At 42.2% G+C, this 16,379-nt stretch overlaps 12 protein-coding genes across 12 annotated transcripts; 4 read left to right on the top strand and 8 right to left on the bottom strand.

Annotated features, from left to right (window-relative positions):
• Positions 1 to 26: 26 nt before the first annotated feature.
• K450DRAFT_269988 (uncharacterized protein) lies at positions 27 to 829 on the bottom strand (the record flags this gene model as incomplete). The annotated part of the gene is made up of 4 exons (XM_051592946.1): positions 27 to 358; positions 424 to 626; positions 708 to 734; positions 797 to 829. Coding segments are annotated over 4 exons (595 nt in total), but the record flags the coding sequence as incomplete, so codon positions are not given.
• A 275-nt stretch (positions 830 to 1,104) lies between these two features.
• K450DRAFT_231411 (uncharacterized protein) lies at positions 1,105 to 2,784 on the bottom strand. The gene is made up of 5 exons (XM_051587420.1): positions 2,201 to 2,784; positions 2,002 to 2,121; positions 1,835 to 1,937; positions 1,627 to 1,764; positions 1,105 to 1,556 (listed from the first exon to the last, which is right to left on the bottom strand). The coding sequence occupies exons 1-5, from the start codon at positions 2,362 to 2,364 to the stop codon at positions 1,239 to 1,241; spliced, it is 843 nt and encodes a 280-aa protein (XP_051446846.1). The 5' UTR covers positions 2,365 to 2,784; the 3' UTR covers positions 1,105 to 1,238.
• K450DRAFT_231407 (uncharacterized protein) lies at positions 2,423 to 3,294 on the top strand. The gene is made up of 4 exons (XM_051587419.1): positions 2,423 to 2,553; positions 2,617 to 2,733; positions 2,815 to 2,945; positions 3,008 to 3,294. The coding sequence occupies exons 1-4, from the start codon at positions 2,478 to 2,480 to the stop codon at positions 3,206 to 3,208; spliced, it is 525 nt and encodes a 174-aa protein (XP_051446845.1). The 5' UTR covers positions 2,423 to 2,477; the 3' UTR covers positions 3,209 to 3,294.
• Positions 3,295 to 3,338: 44 nt separating this feature from the next.
• Positions 3,339 to 4,068, bottom strand: K450DRAFT_231404 (uncharacterized protein). Its single transcript, XM_051587418.1, has 5 exons — positions 3,979 to 4,068; positions 3,879 to 3,912; positions 3,757 to 3,802; positions 3,559 to 3,682; positions 3,339 to 3,485 (listed from the first exon to the last, which is right to left on the bottom strand). The coding sequence occupies exons 1-5, from the start codon at positions 3,979 to 3,981 to the stop codon at positions 3,438 to 3,440; spliced, it is 255 nt and encodes an 84-aa protein (XP_051446844.1). The 5' UTR covers positions 3,982 to 4,068; the 3' UTR covers positions 3,339 to 3,437.
• A 508-nt stretch (positions 4,069 to 4,576) lies between these two features.
• Positions 4,577 to 5,434, top strand: K450DRAFT_231401 (uncharacterized protein). The gene has a single exon (XM_051587417.1). It carries the CDS (start codon positions 4,706 to 4,708, stop codon positions 5,333 to 5,335), a length of 630 nt encoding a protein of 209 aa, XP_051446843.1. The 5' UTR covers positions 4,577 to 4,705; the 3' UTR covers positions 5,336 to 5,434.
• A 1-nt stretch (position 5,435) lies between these two features.
• K450DRAFT_231392 (uncharacterized protein) lies at positions 5,436 to 6,947 on the top strand. Its single transcript, XM_051587416.1, has 6 exons — positions 5,436 to 5,703; positions 5,790 to 5,963; positions 6,038 to 6,205; positions 6,272 to 6,367; positions 6,444 to 6,618; positions 6,693 to 6,947. Exons 1-6 carry the CDS (start codon positions 5,580 to 5,582, stop codon positions 6,760 to 6,762), a joined length of 807 nt encoding a protein of 268 aa, XP_051446842.1. The 5' UTR covers positions 5,436 to 5,579; the 3' UTR covers positions 6,763 to 6,947.
• Positions 6,742 to 7,166, bottom strand: K450DRAFT_231389 (uncharacterized protein). Its single transcript, XM_051587415.1, has one exon. The coding sequence runs from the start codon at positions 7,029 to 7,031 to the stop codon at positions 6,825 to 6,827; it is 207 nt and encodes a 68-aa protein (XP_051446841.1). The 5' UTR covers positions 7,032 to 7,166; the 3' UTR covers positions 6,742 to 6,824.
• On the top strand, positions 6,949 to 8,409 carry K450DRAFT_231384 (uncharacterized protein). The gene is made up of 6 exons (XM_051587414.1): positions 6,949 to 7,087; positions 7,153 to 7,225; positions 7,295 to 7,384; positions 7,472 to 7,533; positions 7,645 to 8,230; positions 8,342 to 8,409. Exons 2-5 carry the CDS (start codon positions 7,204 to 7,206, stop codon positions 8,095 to 8,097), a joined length of 627 nt encoding a protein of 208 aa, XP_051446840.1. The 5' UTR covers positions 6,949 to 7,087; positions 7,153 to 7,203; the 3' UTR covers positions 8,098 to 8,230; positions 8,342 to 8,409.
• Positions 8,410 to 9,114: 705 nt separating this feature from the next.
• On the bottom strand, positions 9,115 to 10,402 carry K450DRAFT_231377 (uncharacterized protein). Its single transcript, XM_051587413.1, has 5 exons — positions 10,136 to 10,402; positions 9,985 to 10,033; positions 9,882 to 9,927; positions 9,669 to 9,781; positions 9,115 to 9,605 (listed from the first exon to the last, which is right to left on the bottom strand). The coding sequence occupies exons 1-5, from the start codon at positions 10,221 to 10,223 to the stop codon at positions 9,233 to 9,235; spliced, it is 669 nt and encodes a 222-aa protein (XP_051446839.1). The 5' UTR covers positions 10,224 to 10,402; the 3' UTR covers positions 9,115 to 9,232.
• Positions 10,403 to 11,654: 1,252 nt separating this feature from the next.
• Positions 11,655 to 13,952, bottom strand: K450DRAFT_231374 (uncharacterized protein). The gene is made up of 3 exons (XM_051587412.1): positions 13,845 to 13,952; positions 12,305 to 13,750; positions 11,655 to 12,219 (listed from the first exon to the last, which is right to left on the bottom strand). The coding sequence occupies exons 2-3, from the start codon at positions 13,607 to 13,609 to the stop codon at positions 11,866 to 11,868; spliced, it is 1,659 nt and encodes a 552-aa protein (XP_051446838.1). The 5' UTR covers positions 13,610 to 13,750; positions 13,845 to 13,952; the 3' UTR covers positions 11,655 to 11,865.
• K450DRAFT_231369 (uncharacterized protein) lies at positions 13,815 to 14,558 on the bottom strand. The gene is made up of 2 exons (XM_051587411.1): positions 14,427 to 14,558; positions 13,815 to 14,350 (listed from the first exon to the last, which is right to left on the bottom strand). Exons 1-2 carry the CDS (start codon positions 14,527 to 14,529, stop codon positions 14,037 to 14,039), a joined length of 417 nt encoding a protein of 138 aa, XP_051446837.1. The 5' UTR covers positions 14,530 to 14,558; the 3' UTR covers positions 13,815 to 14,036.
• Positions 14,559 to 14,565: 7 nt separating this feature from the next.
• On the bottom strand, positions 14,566 to 16,114 carry K450DRAFT_231364 (uncharacterized protein). The gene is made up of 7 exons (XM_051587410.1): positions 15,911 to 16,114; positions 15,765 to 15,852; positions 15,670 to 15,700; positions 15,495 to 15,609; positions 15,321 to 15,434; positions 15,091 to 15,241; positions 14,566 to 15,015 (listed from the first exon to the last, which is right to left on the bottom strand). Exons 1-7 carry the CDS (start codon positions 15,945 to 15,947, stop codon positions 14,802 to 14,804), a joined length of 750 nt encoding a protein of 249 aa, XP_051446836.1. The 5' UTR covers positions 15,948 to 16,114; the 3' UTR covers positions 14,566 to 14,801.
• Between the last annotated feature and the right edge of the window lie 265 nt (positions 16,115 to 16,379).

Genomic DNA, 16,379 nt, shown 5'->3' with positions numbered 1-16,379 from the left:
AATATCCTTCTCTCTTGCCACTCTACGTACAGCAGGTGTAGCCAAACTGAGAATGCTAGCATCTTTTGATGGTGGGGTGGACGGAGTGACAGGTTGTGGTGATTCAGGAGTAGAGGTGGGAGGAGTCGTTGGCACAGGCTCAGATTGGGGTGGTTTATCACCTTCTACAGCCATAGCATCGCCTTCATCCACGTCAATGTCGACCAAAGGTTGGCCGACACGAGCCATGTCATTGGCTTGGTAATGCAGCTTTTTGATCACACCGGAATATCGTGATGTAATCTCCACAGACGCCTTATCAGACTGAACCTCACAGATCTTGTCAAACTCCAAAACATCGGTACCTGGTTCTACAAACCTAGTAGACGATAGACAGATGTTAGGTGTATACAATTACAGGTCGTTTCATACTTGTACACATACCATTGCACAACCTCACATTCGGTAATACCTTCACCGATGTCGGCTAACAAAAATGGCTTGATGACCTGAGCTGCAACCGCAGAATGAAACTCGTTTCGTAGAGTGGGGGGTGATAAAGTATTATATAAAGCCGGCCGTGTCCAACGAGCAGGCTTTGAGCTAGTATGCAGTAATTTCGTGGCTATGCTTGATTTTCTAGCAAGCTAGGGTGAAGTATAATACGATATGGTGAGATATGACAGTTTACTGGAACGATGTAGTTGTTTGGTACCGATTTTTCTTACCAAGTGACGCGGAACGCGACTGATTCCCTATATGACGAACTTTTAGTACACATAAAGTATTATTGGACCATAGAAACCGAAAAGAGTACCTGGCGAGCAACTGTAGACGAGAACTTGAGCATCGAGCGTGTTGGAAAGGAGAGGAAAGTGCAAAAATGCAGCCTCTCGTGGGAAAAATAGCCCGCAAATTGAAAGGCCGCCGTGTGGAAATTGTGACCACCGTAGCTTCGGCTTTGGCAGGCACAAACTCTCACAACTGCTTCTCGCAAAGAATACCATTCAAACGTCATATGGGAATGGATTTGAAATAATAAGCATACTGCGGATGTTTATTATATAACAGTGCATTCCTTATTAAATCCGTGTGCATACACTCAGCTGAAAGCACTTTTATTACCGCCATTGATAACACGGAAAGCTAATACCATTGCTCTGATATGATCTCTTTTCAAATAGAAAACTTTATTAGGTTGATGACGGGCGAGGTATCTGCGAAAAGGCAGGTTGTGAAGGTGTTCGTGGAGAAATCTATTATTTTGCTTGTCGCTTGGCTTTATCGTCGGCTAGTGCTTTCTGGATCATTTCAGTGATTTCAGCGGTCTTTGTAGTGGCAATTTTAGAGCATCGAATAATTTGATCCATCTCCAAAGGTATTCCACCAGCCTTTGATAATGCACAAATTTCCTTATGGATGTTCATGGCTATGGTCATATCTCCTTCTCTAATCTGCTCTTCCAATATTGATGGATCCACAACTAATAATTCTCCTCCATCAAAGAAAGAAAATGAAACGCATATAGGGATATGATGTACGCTCAGTGGTACAGGGTTTCTTTGATCTAAGGAATGCTACAAAGCGAAACAAAAACCACTTAGTTTTAAGCAATGAAGCAGCTTTGTCAGGGTGGTTTGAACTTACAATAGTGACTTCCTCGCCTATGACGGTCACATCAGGGCGCCGAAAATGTAAAAGTGCAGTGATGGCAGCAATGCAAGCACAATCTACAAGGTTGCCTTCATGGTCGAAAAAGTGCAAATCCACGCGTATGGACCATACCTGTCACCAAAATATTAGCACCCTTTACAATTTATAACGTCACTTTAGGGTCGTATGGCTGAGTCCTCACCTTTTCGCCAGCAACAATACACAATCCTTCTGTATCAACCGCTCGGCTACGTCGTAAAGCCTTTTCAATTGTTCGACTAATGAGAACTTCCTCTTCTGAAGGGCTGTTGATACAAATATTAAGAACAGGCATTATGTACGTTTCGTAAAATCTTTTCCATCACGTACCGGCCGACTTCAAATGCAGGCGATGCCATTGGTGATATTTCGGTATTGAACAATAACAATCCTTCAGTTGGCTTATCTGCTCGCGGCCGTACAACCTCTGCACTAACTTTAGCAGATACTCTAGGTAATCCGAGTGAATAATTTTGCTGACGTTGGTTTAAATCAAAAGCATTCACAACAGAATGCACACGACACATACCTCGTTCGGCCTAATTGAACCTGTACATGACCGAAATCTGAGTGAAACGAAAGTTGCAGGGATCGGAAATCGTACGGTCGTCGACCATCAACACGAAGGCCTTCTTTGAGTGATTGAAGCACGAATTGCTTTTCGTTGAGGGAAGGATCGGCTTCTCTGACCATTGTATTCCAAGCGGTTCACTAATTGTAGAAAACTCGCTCACAATTTTTTAAAACACTTCGTTCTGGAGGTGACTGGTTTTTCCTGCCTTTCCGTTTTTCGTCCTTCTCAACACATGTCAGGCAACAAGTCCATAAAGCCGGATCACTCGGCAGAGCTGCTTGATTTCCCATCGCGCTCAGAAGCAATAGGTAAATTGGTTGAATGATCATTTCGTTCCACGTTGTCTTTTCTCTTTATTGATCCACTCTCAGCGAAATTGCTTTCAGATACCACAGAGTCTTTACAAAAGCCCAGCACAGACACTGCTCCTCCTACAATACCCCCACCTGAACTCAGGAAAACTTTCAAGATGCCAGTGAAGAGTGATCGTAAGTTAAAGTGCTTCATCTACCAGATTGACCCCGTGAAGTGGAACTAATGAAAATTTTGACTGATTTCATTTACCATAGTCATGGCACGGTTGCAGACATTTTTACCGGAGTTGGAGTCTGCCAACCGACAACTTGACCAGCAGGTTTCTGTAGACCCAAAGAAAGTTGATATTGAAAACGTGGATGATAACGAGCAATACATTGAGATGGTGAGTACATTACTATGGCTCATGTTGGCATGCCCTTTTTTATTCATCTTACTTTTGCGTAGAATTTGGGATTGGGAGTATTTGAGGAAAAGAAGCCATCAGCTTCTTCTTCAGACGAAGAAAGCGAGGTTGATGAGAGCATTATCATCAATCCCTTTTCGGCTGCCGTTGCAGATAAGAATCCAGGTATTACTCTCATGGATCAAGATCAGTCTGAGGATGAGGACAGTGCTAGTGATGAGAGTGCAGAAAGCTGCAGCTAAATTTATATTAGACATTAAGATAACCAATTAACTGTATATAAAGCAAGGATAAAGAGCCAAGGCGATTGAAAAAAATTATAATGTTGTTTATTCGCAGTGTATTTATCAATACTATGTGCGCGGTTAGGAGAGGGTGTGGACATGCGTTCAAGGCTTCAATGAAGTACTACTATGATATCACAGGAAGAGATGGGAGCAGGCGAGTGTTGTGAAAGAAGGGAGTGGGATTCTATTGATCCTCACGTTCAGGAGGAGGACCGCAAGGCTGGACCATTTTCTACAAAGGACAAAAGGGGTTCATTAGTGGCGAAAAATCACGCAAGGCTGGGTGATCAAGAACTGAGATGTACCTGAATGAGGTTGAACTTAACTCGCGCTAAGCTCTCGTTCTCAGCGACTGCAAAGTATGAGAGCATGCTTTGGTGACCTACAAATGCGGCGTTGGTATCTCGGTGCTGATTGACGAGCCATTCACTTTTGAGTTGCAATGAGAAGGATTAGAGATAAGTAGATCTACACTGATCAAATTGTAGTATGGCTTAACTTACTGCTTAATTGTATCAGCGTGACCAGTGCCAACATACTTTGATTGTACTAACAGGATAAAGAGAAGCACAGTGGTCAATTCATTTATGAATCGCAAAAATTCGCACAGCTACAGCATACTTACAATGCTCCAATTGACTGTTAATGTTCAGACGATCCTGTAAGTGTAGAGTTAAATGATGAGTATGTACTGTCAACTACAACAACGTGGAATACATTCGTACCATATTGAACGGAAAGTACTGAAATGATCTGGTGAAATCCCATTTCAAGACATTCACTTTGGAATATGAAGGAAATTTCGCAGTCCCCGCCACGTTAAATTTCCACATTGACTTAACGCTGGTCATTGTTTGAAGCTTGCCAATAACAAAGATCCCCTTCTTTAATCGGGCAAGTTGCAAAATATGTACTTGTGGAAAAGCTACAGTCTATCTATAGGTACAAGAAAAGTCGATGGTCTAGTGCTGCCATCCACCTCGTTCAGGATATACATGAAATCCATTACGTTCGAAAACAGCTCATGATAGTGCTCAAGGTAATTCCACTGTCTCGCCCCCCCCGCTGTTTATAAAAATGGTTGAACACAACGTGTAATCATTCGCTTCGCTATGGAAAGTGCGTGATATTTTATCCGACAACTTCAGTTAGCGAGCCAAATAATTTCTCTCAATTAGCTGTATTGGTGAAATGACGTTCCTTTGAGAAAAAAAGTCGAGGCCATCTGTACCAGTTACTTTCCTCATACGATTATTTAACCCAAGTATTGTGAATATTTATGCCTACGTCGAGTCAAATATTGACATGATAAAGCTGTTGACTCGGCATGTTAACGCAGGTTTAGAAAATTGCCACTTTAGGTAATTCAAAAGGAGAAACTGGATACGTCACATTCAGATCAAATGCACCCTCGATACTGCAGTTTGAAGTCCTCAACGTATTATTTTCTTCATGTCGAACAACCAACATCTTCCATTGCAAGCTAATCAGCCGCCAAATGACCAAGCACCACCGCAAGATTCCTTTGTGCCCATGAATATGCAGAACAATATGGCGCCACAACCACCCTCAACCATGCCTGTACCCCCACAATCAAGTATTCCTCTTGGCCAGCCCTCCACCGCCCAAGTGATACCAGACTCATCCAACCCTTACAACTATTCCGTCAACCAAGCTTCATATAACCAAGCTACCCCCGCATCTGGCTTGCATGAACCAATCTCCGCAGCGCCTGGTGGCACTAGCGATACGGATCCTCAGCTCACAAAGATCACGTCAAGCTTCAGTTTCGCGACTGGTTTCGTGCAAGAAAAGCTAGGGTCCATCATTGGAAGTGACGAGATGGTGCATACTGGAAAATCTACTCAAGATAAAGCAAATCAAGACTGGGCAGATGCTGATAATAAGCGAAAGAGTGGGGTGCCTAGTCGAATTGGTGGAGAATACGAAAGTATAATGGGCACTATCATGCAAAAAGTTGGCTACGTGGCTGGGGATCCAGAGATGGAAGCTAGAGCAGCATTGAGAGCCCAACAAGGCCGAGAAGAGGTTTCTAAGGTTACAGGAGACCGACCATATTAGACATGGGGTTTAATTTGATATATATAAATAAATGCAAAGGTGATTCGATAACCAGTGTTCATGTTGGAAGAGTTTAATTGATGCGAGCTTGGTTGGTTGGGGGTTTGGGGGCCGTCGAAAAAAACAAACCACCGACATTGAGTGAGTGGCAGTCCCAGCCCGCCTACTACTCACCCCCCTTCTGACAGCCTATATATTGCCCCCAAGGCAATCAGCATCTTTCAAAATAAAACGCTTTTTATCCATGTCCAAAGAACTCGCTAGCAAGGCCGCTGGCTCTGCCAAGCAGGCACAAGTGAACTCTCGCTCTGTCGCCACTGTCCCCAGTGTCAGAGGCATGTCCAGCAGCCCACCTCTGGCCGAAGCAGGTAATCAAAGAAACATCACCCATTCCAATGTTTGGTTCCACTCCATGTTACTTACCTTGTCTCTACGTGTAACGTCTTTATCACAGCCTACTCACCTCTCACTCCTATTACTGCCCTTCCCAACAAGTTGGACCCTGCCGATGCTGAACTCAAGACATTGATTGATAACAACCAAGCTTGGGCTGACGCTGTTACCAAGGAAAAGCCAAACTATTTCAAGGAAATGTCTTTGAAGCAAGAACCCAAGATTCTCTGGATCGGTAAGTTGCTGGTAACGAAAGCACCCTCACGAAAAGTGACCCACGTTTGTTTACTTTTTGTGTTTTGGGGGCAGGTTGTTCCGATTCCCGTGTTCCTGCCGAACAAGTTGTGCAACTTGGACCTGGCGAAATCTTTGTCCACCGTAACATTGCTAATGTTGTTCACCACACTGATATGAACTGTCTCTCTGTTCTTCAGTATGCTGTTGAAGTCTTGAAGGTTGAGCACATCATTGTTTGTGGTAAGTTACACCTCATGGTCAACATGAAATACACGTGTTTTCTTTTTCCTAACTTCAACGTAACAGGTCATTATCATTGCGGTGGTGTCAAGGCATCTTTGGGAACAACGCAATTTGGTTTGATCGATAACTGGCTCAGAACTATCAAGGATGTCTACAGAGGTTTGTGTGTTCGATCTTGTGAAGCTGACACCAAATCGGAGCTTTTCCATACTGATGTTATCGATCTCTCTGTTAGAACACCAATCTGAACTTGAAGCCATTGAAGACACTAAAGTTCGTGAACGTCGTCTTGTCGAACTTAATGTCGTCAACTCTGCTATGAATGTCGCCAGCACCACCATCGTACAAAATGCCTGGCAACGTGGCCAGAAGTTGGCTGTTCATGGATGGGCTCACAACATTGAAGATGGGTAAGTGGAGGTGTTGAGAAAGAGTATGTATGTTCTATCGACAGCTGTTAACTGATGTATAAAATTTTTTAAAGCCTTATCAACAAGCTCAACTTGACTTTGAGAGACAACAGCTCGCTTGAAAAGGTCTACCGCCTTTTCTAAATCACTCACCAAACGCTGACTAGGGTAGATAGTGAAATCAATTGAATATGTAAAGCCATCAACTAACCACCCATATAGCTGATGATATATAAAAAGAAAATTACGAGAAGATAAATAAATAAAAAAAAAGGTGTAATCCTGAATACAGGTTGTAACTGCGTAGGGCCATAATTTTCTTTTATGATTTCGCTTCCCGCGCTCTTTATCTTGCTGGTTTTTAGCAAAACTGCGAACAAGCAGTGACAGATGCCCGACGAACCAGTAGACATTTATGACATTTATAGTGATTCACTCGGTTTATTCGGAGAATCTTCTGTAGCCCAAGGTGCGCAAGATTAAGAAATTGACCATTGTATTCAAAGTCCTAAACTGAACCCGCTGAGATTACAGGTACACCAGGAGAATGCATAGAGGTTAGAGGATGCAAGGTCTGGCTTCCGGATGTTGGAGGAGGTTCAGGAAAGTAAACCATAGCTTTATTTTATTACGATTACGTTAATAGAAAAGATCATTACCAACTCATACCAAACAGTATCTCTCATGTCCCATTATCTTTGGAACTCATCACTCGTTATGGCCGAATACATTCAGGAGGAAAAATTCCAGATGGCGAACAAGACAGGTAAGGGAAATTTAAAACAAACGATCCAAAAAACCAGTATCCAAAAACAACAAAGTCTCAAAGCCTTACGCCCATCTCCTTTGCCAGTGTTAGAGCTCGGATCAGGGGCAGGACTTCCTGGGATACTGGCAGCCAAAATGGGAGCATCGGTTTGTGCTGCGTTTAATTCTCGATTTGCTTTTGTGCAATGTTTTAACATGCGCAAAAAGATATTTGTACATCTCCGAGGTCGTAAACAATAACCAACTTTCGTGTAGCAGGTCTGTTTGAGCGACTATCCTGATCCAGTCATCACCGCTAATCTTGCGCACAACGTGAATGAAAATTTCCACGACCCAGCTCGATGTAAAGTCGTACCACACGCATGGGGAACCGATGTCAAGGACTTGTTGGAAAGCAACTCTGGAGCTCTTTTCGATGTTATTCTTTTATCAGATGTGGTATGGATTTCTGACCAGCATAAGAATTTGCTGGAAACCTGTACAAAAACGCTTTGTTCTCATGGCAGAGTATACTTGACTTGTGGCGTGCATAGTGGTTGGCAATGTGTGGAACGTTTTCTTCAATTGGCACATGATTCATTTGGTTTAGCTCACAATCTCGTAGAACGAAGAACACACCAGTCCTGGGGAGCACATGCTGCAGAGGCAATCGATGATATTGCGCTCAGAAACAGGACAATCTTCGTTTATGAATTCTGGTATAACAGATGATAGTACACAAATAAATGATCTGTTGTAAATTCGCGTGATATGGACAACCATGCGGTATACTGTTTAGAGCAATGAGACAGAAGGAGAGGAACACAGTCGATTCTTTTGACCTTCCTAACTCAGGTGGTAAGAGGTAGTGTTCCGTTAGTCATAGGCACGGGTAACAAAGTCAGCTATGATCAGCATCTCTGTCTTACCTCTGCAATGTAATGTTATTTATTTACTCACAGTGACCGTTGCTTAGTTCAACACTAACCCAACCCATCGATCGGCTTCATGTAGGAAAATGTTCAACTTAATTTTAGAGCGGTCTTCCTGGATAGGGCTTCGAATATGGCTTCAAATACATGTTGTAGGTCAATGTTGCATTGACAAAGGTTGGGAGCATGTATGACGAAATGGCTCATACTGGAAGAAGCAGGAGGTGGCAAAGGATCCCAGTCAGTGGTATTTTGATCCCGTGGCCATAAATCGATCGGCAGCTTACCTCACCTAAACACTGCCTGCGACGGAAACAACTTGATACTCGTCTCTTAAGATTTCCAGGACAGCTAAGCTTTCCTGGTTATTATTTTTAATGTTTTTTTTTTGTAAGGATGGCCTACGGAGTGTGTATAGTAACGACATGAAACAATTCTTTTTTTTATTATTATTATTATTCAACAAATTTTAAAAACAAAAACATAACGAGAATAGAACCAAATGTGCGAATTTGGAACGAGGGTACTCTTCATTACATATGTGCTGCGTGTGTACATTATGATTAATTGCCGCTCGTCACATTGAACGCAAAACAAGAAGAGATCTTTTTGTTTGGGGGCGGGACCCAAATTCATTTTTTCGTCCACGGCTTCATGTCTCTTCCTGCTCAAGGGTATGGAAATGTTTAGAAGCGACATTCCATATTATCCAACGTCAGTTCAAACAGACCAAACTCGCGAATGCCTTATAAGGGAAGGCAAATGTGGAGCGGGCTCATAAAAGAAGTTGTGATGAAACAAAAGGAGACACATCCGTCGTGAGAGTAGTGTCAAGCCATGAAAGATAGTGGGAAAAAATCAGCGATATGGGTCTTGTTACCTTTGTAGCCGCTTTCTCCTAACTCGGCCAAGTGGTAGTACACGGGGAGGTTTCTTCAAGCAAAGAAACTTGGATATCGAGTGTAGTCAGAGTGATTGTAAACTAACGAGATCGCGCTATCTCGTCTCATGGACGATTCATCATGAAATCTATCTAGAGTATAATATGGTTGATAACATGGTTGTTTTGAAAAAGGGGAAAAGAAGGATGCAGATGCATCATAAGGTGGAGTGCTTGAGCTGGATGAGCTGGATGGAGAAGACACTTCCGCAGTGTTGTGGTCTTGAGACTCCAAAAACACACCGCCTGCTCGGATAGTGGAGTCATGGACCATTTTCATGTGCTTGGTTAATACCGTTTTGTGAACAAAGCTTTTACCACACTCTGGGTTATGGCATTTGTATGGACGTTTTCCAGTGTGAATGCGCCTGCATTCAAAAAGTTAGTTTAATAGGATCAAGTTCGGTAGGGTGGCGCGACCTGTTTATTACCTGTGCCGGGCCAATGAACTGCTATCACTAAATCGTTTGCCACAATCCTGGTACTCGCATCTATGTGGGCGTTCACCAGAATGTGTCCTTATATGCACAGTCAATGCAGACCTCTATAAAGTGTGAAGAATGCACGGACTGGTTAGGAAAACGCTGAGTGGTCATCTGGGTATCATAACATTACCGATAGCATCATGGGCTGTTTAACCATACCTGTATGAAACTTTTGCAACATGATCGGTTTGGGCATATGAATGGCCTGAAATACACACGTCAGCTGCATTGTAAAGTAGTGTACGAGGAAGTGAATGTTTACCTTTCGTTAGTGTGAATTCGACAATGGCGCGCAAGGTCCGAGCGTCGCCCTAAAGATTTGGGAATAATTGAGTGGATATAAAAAAAATTTTTTTTGGGATTTTTAAGTCTAGTAATCATTATATGTATGAGAATTTTTAGAAAATACTAACTAAACGCCTTCCGACATCCGTCAAAGGTGCATTTGAAAGGCCTGCTTTCGCTTGCAGGTTCGACATGAATTAGTTCTAAGATGTCCATGTTAGGGTCTTCTTTGAGTCAGTGGGAGCTGCAATTTCGAACGGTGTAGGATGAATTGGTAGAAATAGGTGAATATACAATAAAGTTTGGGATTATGAATTATAAAAAAGAGAAATGGGAAAAGGGGAGGGCAGAATGGAAATATTAAAGAGAGAGGACCACAGAGACTGAGCTCTTTTAGCAAAAGGACGGCCCACATATTTATAGGAAAGAGTCAGCAAGCAGGTGAGCATGTTTGTATTTCACACTGATGTTTGCCCAAAAAAAAATAATCGATCGTTACCTCATATCACAAAACAGTCCATACAAATCCTGTAAGTGATCATCGTCTGGATAATAAAAAGTAGCCATTTGGAAGGAAGCAGATCAGCCAGTGTAGTATTTAGATTGATTCACGCGTCGTTGTGCAAAGCAGGCTACACGCGGAAATGACAATGTCGAGAATCAAATTGAAGCGGCTTTGACATTGTTTACAAAATTCGCCATCAATAACCTTCTTTGCTTCATGGTAATAGAGTATGGCTAATGAACGGACGTGTACGCATTTGTTCTTTTTTCTTCTAGGATGTCCGTTTGGACGTAGGCACACGAGCTTGACCTCCGCGAACACCCCTCTTTAGTATCTTTCAACCAAGTTCTTTGCTTCGTTTTTTGCTTACCCCCTCGATCATCTCCCGCATAGTGTGACCTTCATTACCATAACTGCTCTTTCCACTAGAATTGTTTGCATGGATCTTCGATGCTTTCAATCTGTTGCATGATGAAGCCACCACCACAGTCAACATAATTTGTCACAACTACAAGGTTTTTTTTTTTTTTTTGAAAATGTGGGGGGGGGGTTTATGAATAATAAAGCGAACTCTTATGCCTTGATGAAAATCAAGTACTATTTCATCAGCAACACTCGATCACAAGATTGATGTCCAAGCGCTTCTCATCCCAACATGGAATTCACATAATTGCCAAACTTTACCTTAGTATGACCTGGCCAACAAAGGAGGCGGGGGAAGATGATATAAGTATATTTCTGATCATTTCATTATTTGGTACATGAGAGTGTCCACGTCTAAAAAAATAATGATGTAAAACCAACCAAAAAAATGGGACTACTTTAAACGTGATGTTTGGAAACAAGCTTCCCACTCTGGAAATATACAACTTCTCACTGCAGATATATATAAATAATAATAAAGAAGTGACGGTGTCAATATTAATGCTAAATTCCGTTTTGCCTTTGTAGACGTACTAGTCATCGCATATCTGTATATTGTGAAGGGCCTTTAGGAGCCAAATTTTTTAAAAATAAAGTTCTAAGAACAGTGGGAAGCATTGTTTGCATCGCCCCTAGGTTGGCAAGTTATCGGAGCGAAAGTCACTTGGCGGGATAAAATCACTCTTGCACATTGGAAGGTAAGAGAAAAAAAAATTCAATCGCTTTACTTCTAAGAACTCAATAGAACTGAGACTGTATCATCACCACTCGAATTTCACATTCTAACGTCTTCTATAAATAAAATACTACGACGATCCACGCGGGGAGTAGGCAACCATGAGTTTTATACAATGTAACGAAAGGTAAATCAAAAGCAGACCGGGGTGGGCTATTTCTAAGCACTATGATACAGAAGCCCTTCAAAGCTCATTACATTTGACTTTTACGCATAACATTACGTCGGATACGTAAAGCGGAACTACCAATACCTTCATTCGCATCAAAGCTGACATAGGGGACTTTGCGCCACGGTACACCAGTAATGCCGGCTCCTGCACCATTACGGCTATCAAGCATTCCCCAAATCGGTAATTCTAAATCTCCTTTCACAATGCCATTCACTTTGGTTAAGGTATCAAAGGGGAGAGGTGTCAAGATCATAAACCGAGATTTTGAAACGTCAACGGTCCGAATAAGTCCAAGTCCGTAACAGTCCGTGATCTTGGGCGAGGGGTTTGCGCAGCTTGCTGGTGCGCGAAACGGAGGTGCTATGAACCCGCTTGGCTAAAATAGTAGATGTAGTTAGCAATTATGATCGGAAGGGTGAAGACGTATTGGTCAAGGAGAAGAAAGGGAGGTCTAGACTCACTGTGTTTGCAGGCTTAATATTTTTCATATTCTCATTTGACAGCTCGCTGATTAAACCAACCACACTTCCATTCAAAGCAAAAAGGAGCTGGCTGTATTTGATCTCCTCGAAAAAGACCCATATACCTTGGAGTCCGACAGTCCAGTCCAAGCACCAAGGTACTCTCTCCACCAATCTGGTCTTGAAATCCCACCACGCATTTCCTTCTGCACGCTTGCCCATGTGATTCATGTGCATATAAGAGACAAGGTTGAGCATTCGATGATCCGACGGATGATATCTCTGAGCCGTGACATCGGCTTCAAGGTCATCCATTAACGAGGTGAGGTACAATATTTTAGGTAGAACGGTAGTTTCTGATGAGGGCGGGACAACAGACGTTATAAATGATGGTGGCAGGTTACGTGAAGGTGTGAGAGTTGACTGGAAAGCCAAAATGAAGTTGGGTGCTGCGGTATGGATTAGATCCATGAGAAGATCATAGCCAAGACCTTTGATCCAGCCATGTGTGTTGATGACCAAAGGAACCGGTTTTTCGCCCAATGCAGTGTCATTTGCAACTTGATCACAGACTTCTTGCCTCCAAGTTGTTACCAATTCATTCAAGCAGGCCATGTAATAATCAGGGTCATCTCGAGGAGTAGTTGAACCAATGAAGTAGCGACGCTTGGCTTCAAGATGTGAGTTCGCAAAAGGTGGTCCTAGCAGAGGTTTGTCCAATATATAAAGAGAAACGACACCCTGTATTCCAAATTCCGGCTGTCCAATATCGGCCTCTAGGAATGCTATTCTTGGGTGCTTTTCCAGTAATCGATTGACCATGTACTTTGAGAAAGTGGATTTCCCCATTCTCTTACTTCCACATATCAATGCCACTTGTGCATCTTCACTTTCTTGACTAGCGGTGAGGAACTGATTCACACCAGAAGTCCAGGATGGGGGAATCTGCATGGCTTTAACATTAGGTGTAGGTTCCAATATTGGGCAAAATCCAGGAATGGCATTTATGGCTTGAATCGAAGGATCGTCGGATGTTGGTTTTGCGTCCTCCAAATTAAAAACACCTTTGAACAGCGGCAAAATACGCTCTACGTCAATAATACCGCTGTTACCTAAGCTCTTTACAGCAATGATAGTACTAAATCTTCCTGGTGATTGTTGCAATGTCGTTAAGGCACTTGTTAATTGCTTTCGGATAGGAAAAGACATCTTGTGTGCAATAGCCGTGTGTTGATACAATTGGGTATTAATTCTTGACTGGGTAGGCTCAATGCAGATTAAGGAGTGCGTTTTGGGTGAAAACATTGGTACGAAACGTACAGTGTCTGGACACTCAAAGTTTCTCAAATTGCTTGGAACCGGATCATCACTGCCAAACACGGCTCCAATTGCCGAATAGGAGCCCAAAAGAGGCGCAAAAAGTGCTTGACCTTGGAAAATAATATTCTGGAAAATGGATTTTTAAAAAAAAAATGAGATGCGAAACTTGTATTATCAACACAGCGAACATGGCAAATACTAATGGAAATTTTATTTTTACCTCATCCTTTTTCAAACCAATAACAAGGATTTCATCGTTCGATTTGGAAGTAACTTTGACAACGTTGCTAGGGCTTGGAGTGAACAGCGAAATAGCCTTTGGATCATACTGTGCCCTTAAAATTTCAAAATTCATTACATCAGTGGCAAGAACGTAAGATCGCATAAATATTGCCACGATGGAGGTGCTGCCTTACGTTTTGACTTTTTCTGGTTTTACGCGCTTATTTACCGATCTGGCTCCTTTCGATTTACTGTTTACATTCTCTGCTTCCGATTCTGCGTCAGAAGGCTCGTTCTCTTCTATTTCAGAGTCCCAATCAGTCATCTGCTCTTGTTCCAGTTGCTGATCAATGTCATTATCCGTATCTTGTTGTTGATCGCTTTCTGTAGTGGCCACCAATGCAAGTGCACGTCTAGCGGCGATGGCACTTATAGGGGTTGCACTGTGAGCAGGTATGGGTGATTGTATCGAAGGCGAGCCTGGTGAGGTTGACTCTGCGGCTGCTGTGGAGTTGTGTTAATCTCTGGCTAGTCAACGTATTTCGCCGTGGAATGCTTAATATTTGCTTTGACCAAATACCTTTCAAATCGACTTCCTCCTTTTCTTTTCTTGTCGCTGATCTCAAACTTCTGGTGGTCTTCTTGTTGCTGTCTGCCTTTTCATCACTCTTTCGTTTAAGCATTTCAAATCTTGTAGGCTGAATGCTTCTGCATTAACACCTACATTGAGAAAATTTCAAAAAATTAAACTTTTCTGACTGCCTTTTTTTTTTCTCGCAGAGTCGTAGGCACGCTTCATTCATTGCGAGCACTTGATAGCCAAGCTTCATACGCTGTTAATTTGACTTTTGTCCTTTGCTATTTTTTTTAACAATTTTTCTTATATTCATCGACTTTTATTTGATATCCAGTGAATGTTTTTCTTTTGGTATACTGCGTTTTCACTTATCGCATTTTACAGTCTAGATGTCGGCAGCAAGTCTATTCCAACCAAGCTTTGTAGCTTCTCTACGGCAGGGAGGGAGTTTCCCATCATAACTTGAATAGTGGTCATTCCGAGCTTATTGGCGGATCGCAGGTTCATACCAATATCATCTAAGAAGATAGCCTCAGAAGGCTCTACTCCTACTACTTTGCAAGCGTGTTCATAAAACTTTGGATCCGGTTTTCTAGAGGAAAAATACAGGTTTATCAACACTATCCCTGGTTATTGGTATCCGTAGCGTCCCCTTTCCACTACTTACCTCAAACCTACTATCCTCGACTCAATGAACTCATCGAACTGTGATCGCAGCTCGTCTGGAAGCTTGCCACCGAGAGCTTCAATCTCTTTCAAGTCATCTTCTGGGTACTCAAAGTTATTTGTCAACGCAGCAACCTTATACTTTCCAGATTCTATGAGGTTTGCACTATACATGTGAGTAAAGCCAGTGCTAATGAATGGAGCGCACATTACTCACAATCGACATCTTACCTTTCAACTGCTTAATGGCATAAAATATTCTTTCATCCACAACAGATGTTTCCCGCATCATACTTTGAAAGAGTTCCCTTCCATCCACCTTTATGTCCGGAATGATAGGGATATCTGTTTTGAAAATTCAGTTCTCTGAAACGGCATCGGCATTACCTACTTATTCGCACTCACCTTTTCCTTGCTTCTTCATATACTCTCGGTAATGCTCTTTGTTCGAAGGATGAGACAATTGTTCGCCAAATGCTGCATAAAAGTCGTGTAGCTTTATTTCTCCTCTTTCCAATTTCTAGACGGCCCATGTGTTAGTTACACGCCATCAAACACGCTAACTTTTTCATACACTTACCTGGAATGCACCATTTTCTCCTTGTTGAACGCTATTAATGACAAAGGCACATCAGAGATATATAAATCTTTCTTTCCTAAGAATATTACTCTTACATGCTCAGGTTGATGTAGTTGCGTGGTAACCCGACTTTCTTCTCATATCGGTGGATGCCTTGCATAGGGGATCCCACGCACACTCCACCTGATCTCGGTTAGTGAAAGGGTATTAAGGTACGCTTCAATAATATGTAAAATGTTACCTATGTCAAAGATTACTGCTTTGTATTGTGGAGCCATGAGGTTGTAAAAAGTGTGGAGAAAGGAAAACGGTTAAAGAAGAAAAGATTAATGAAGCTTGTTCAGCAGATTTGTGGCCTCAGCCAATAGATTTTGACTATTTGCTTTTTTGTCAGTGCCTTGAGGAAATAATTGAATGTCCGGTTTCTAGCCCGAACAAAAAGAGCTGTGCTCTTTGACAACATCAAAGAAAATTTTACAACAAAAATATCTTTTTCTTGAATGGTACCACGAATAAGCGTGATAGATAATTTATATCTGTAAACGGCTATAAATCATGCTCTTGTGATTTATCACAAGCAAGTTCCATAGTCAGCCGAGCGAACACCACTAAGAGCGCCCGGTAAATTTTGGTTCTTAAACAATGAAATCAGCATCTGTGAATTCCACGATCATGTCGTATACATCAGTCGCATTTGCCTAGTACAAGAT

Source organism: Umbelopsis ramanniana (assembly GCF_025399195.1).
Source record: "Umbelopsis ramanniana AG unplaced genomic scaffold K450scaffold_13, whole genome shotgun sequence".
Classification (NCBI taxonomy): domain Eukaryota; kingdom Fungi; phylum Mucoromycota; class Umbelopsidomycetes; order Umbelopsidales; family Umbelopsidaceae; genus Umbelopsis; species Umbelopsis ramanniana.
This window is presented reverse-complemented; position numbering and strand designations above follow the sequence as displayed.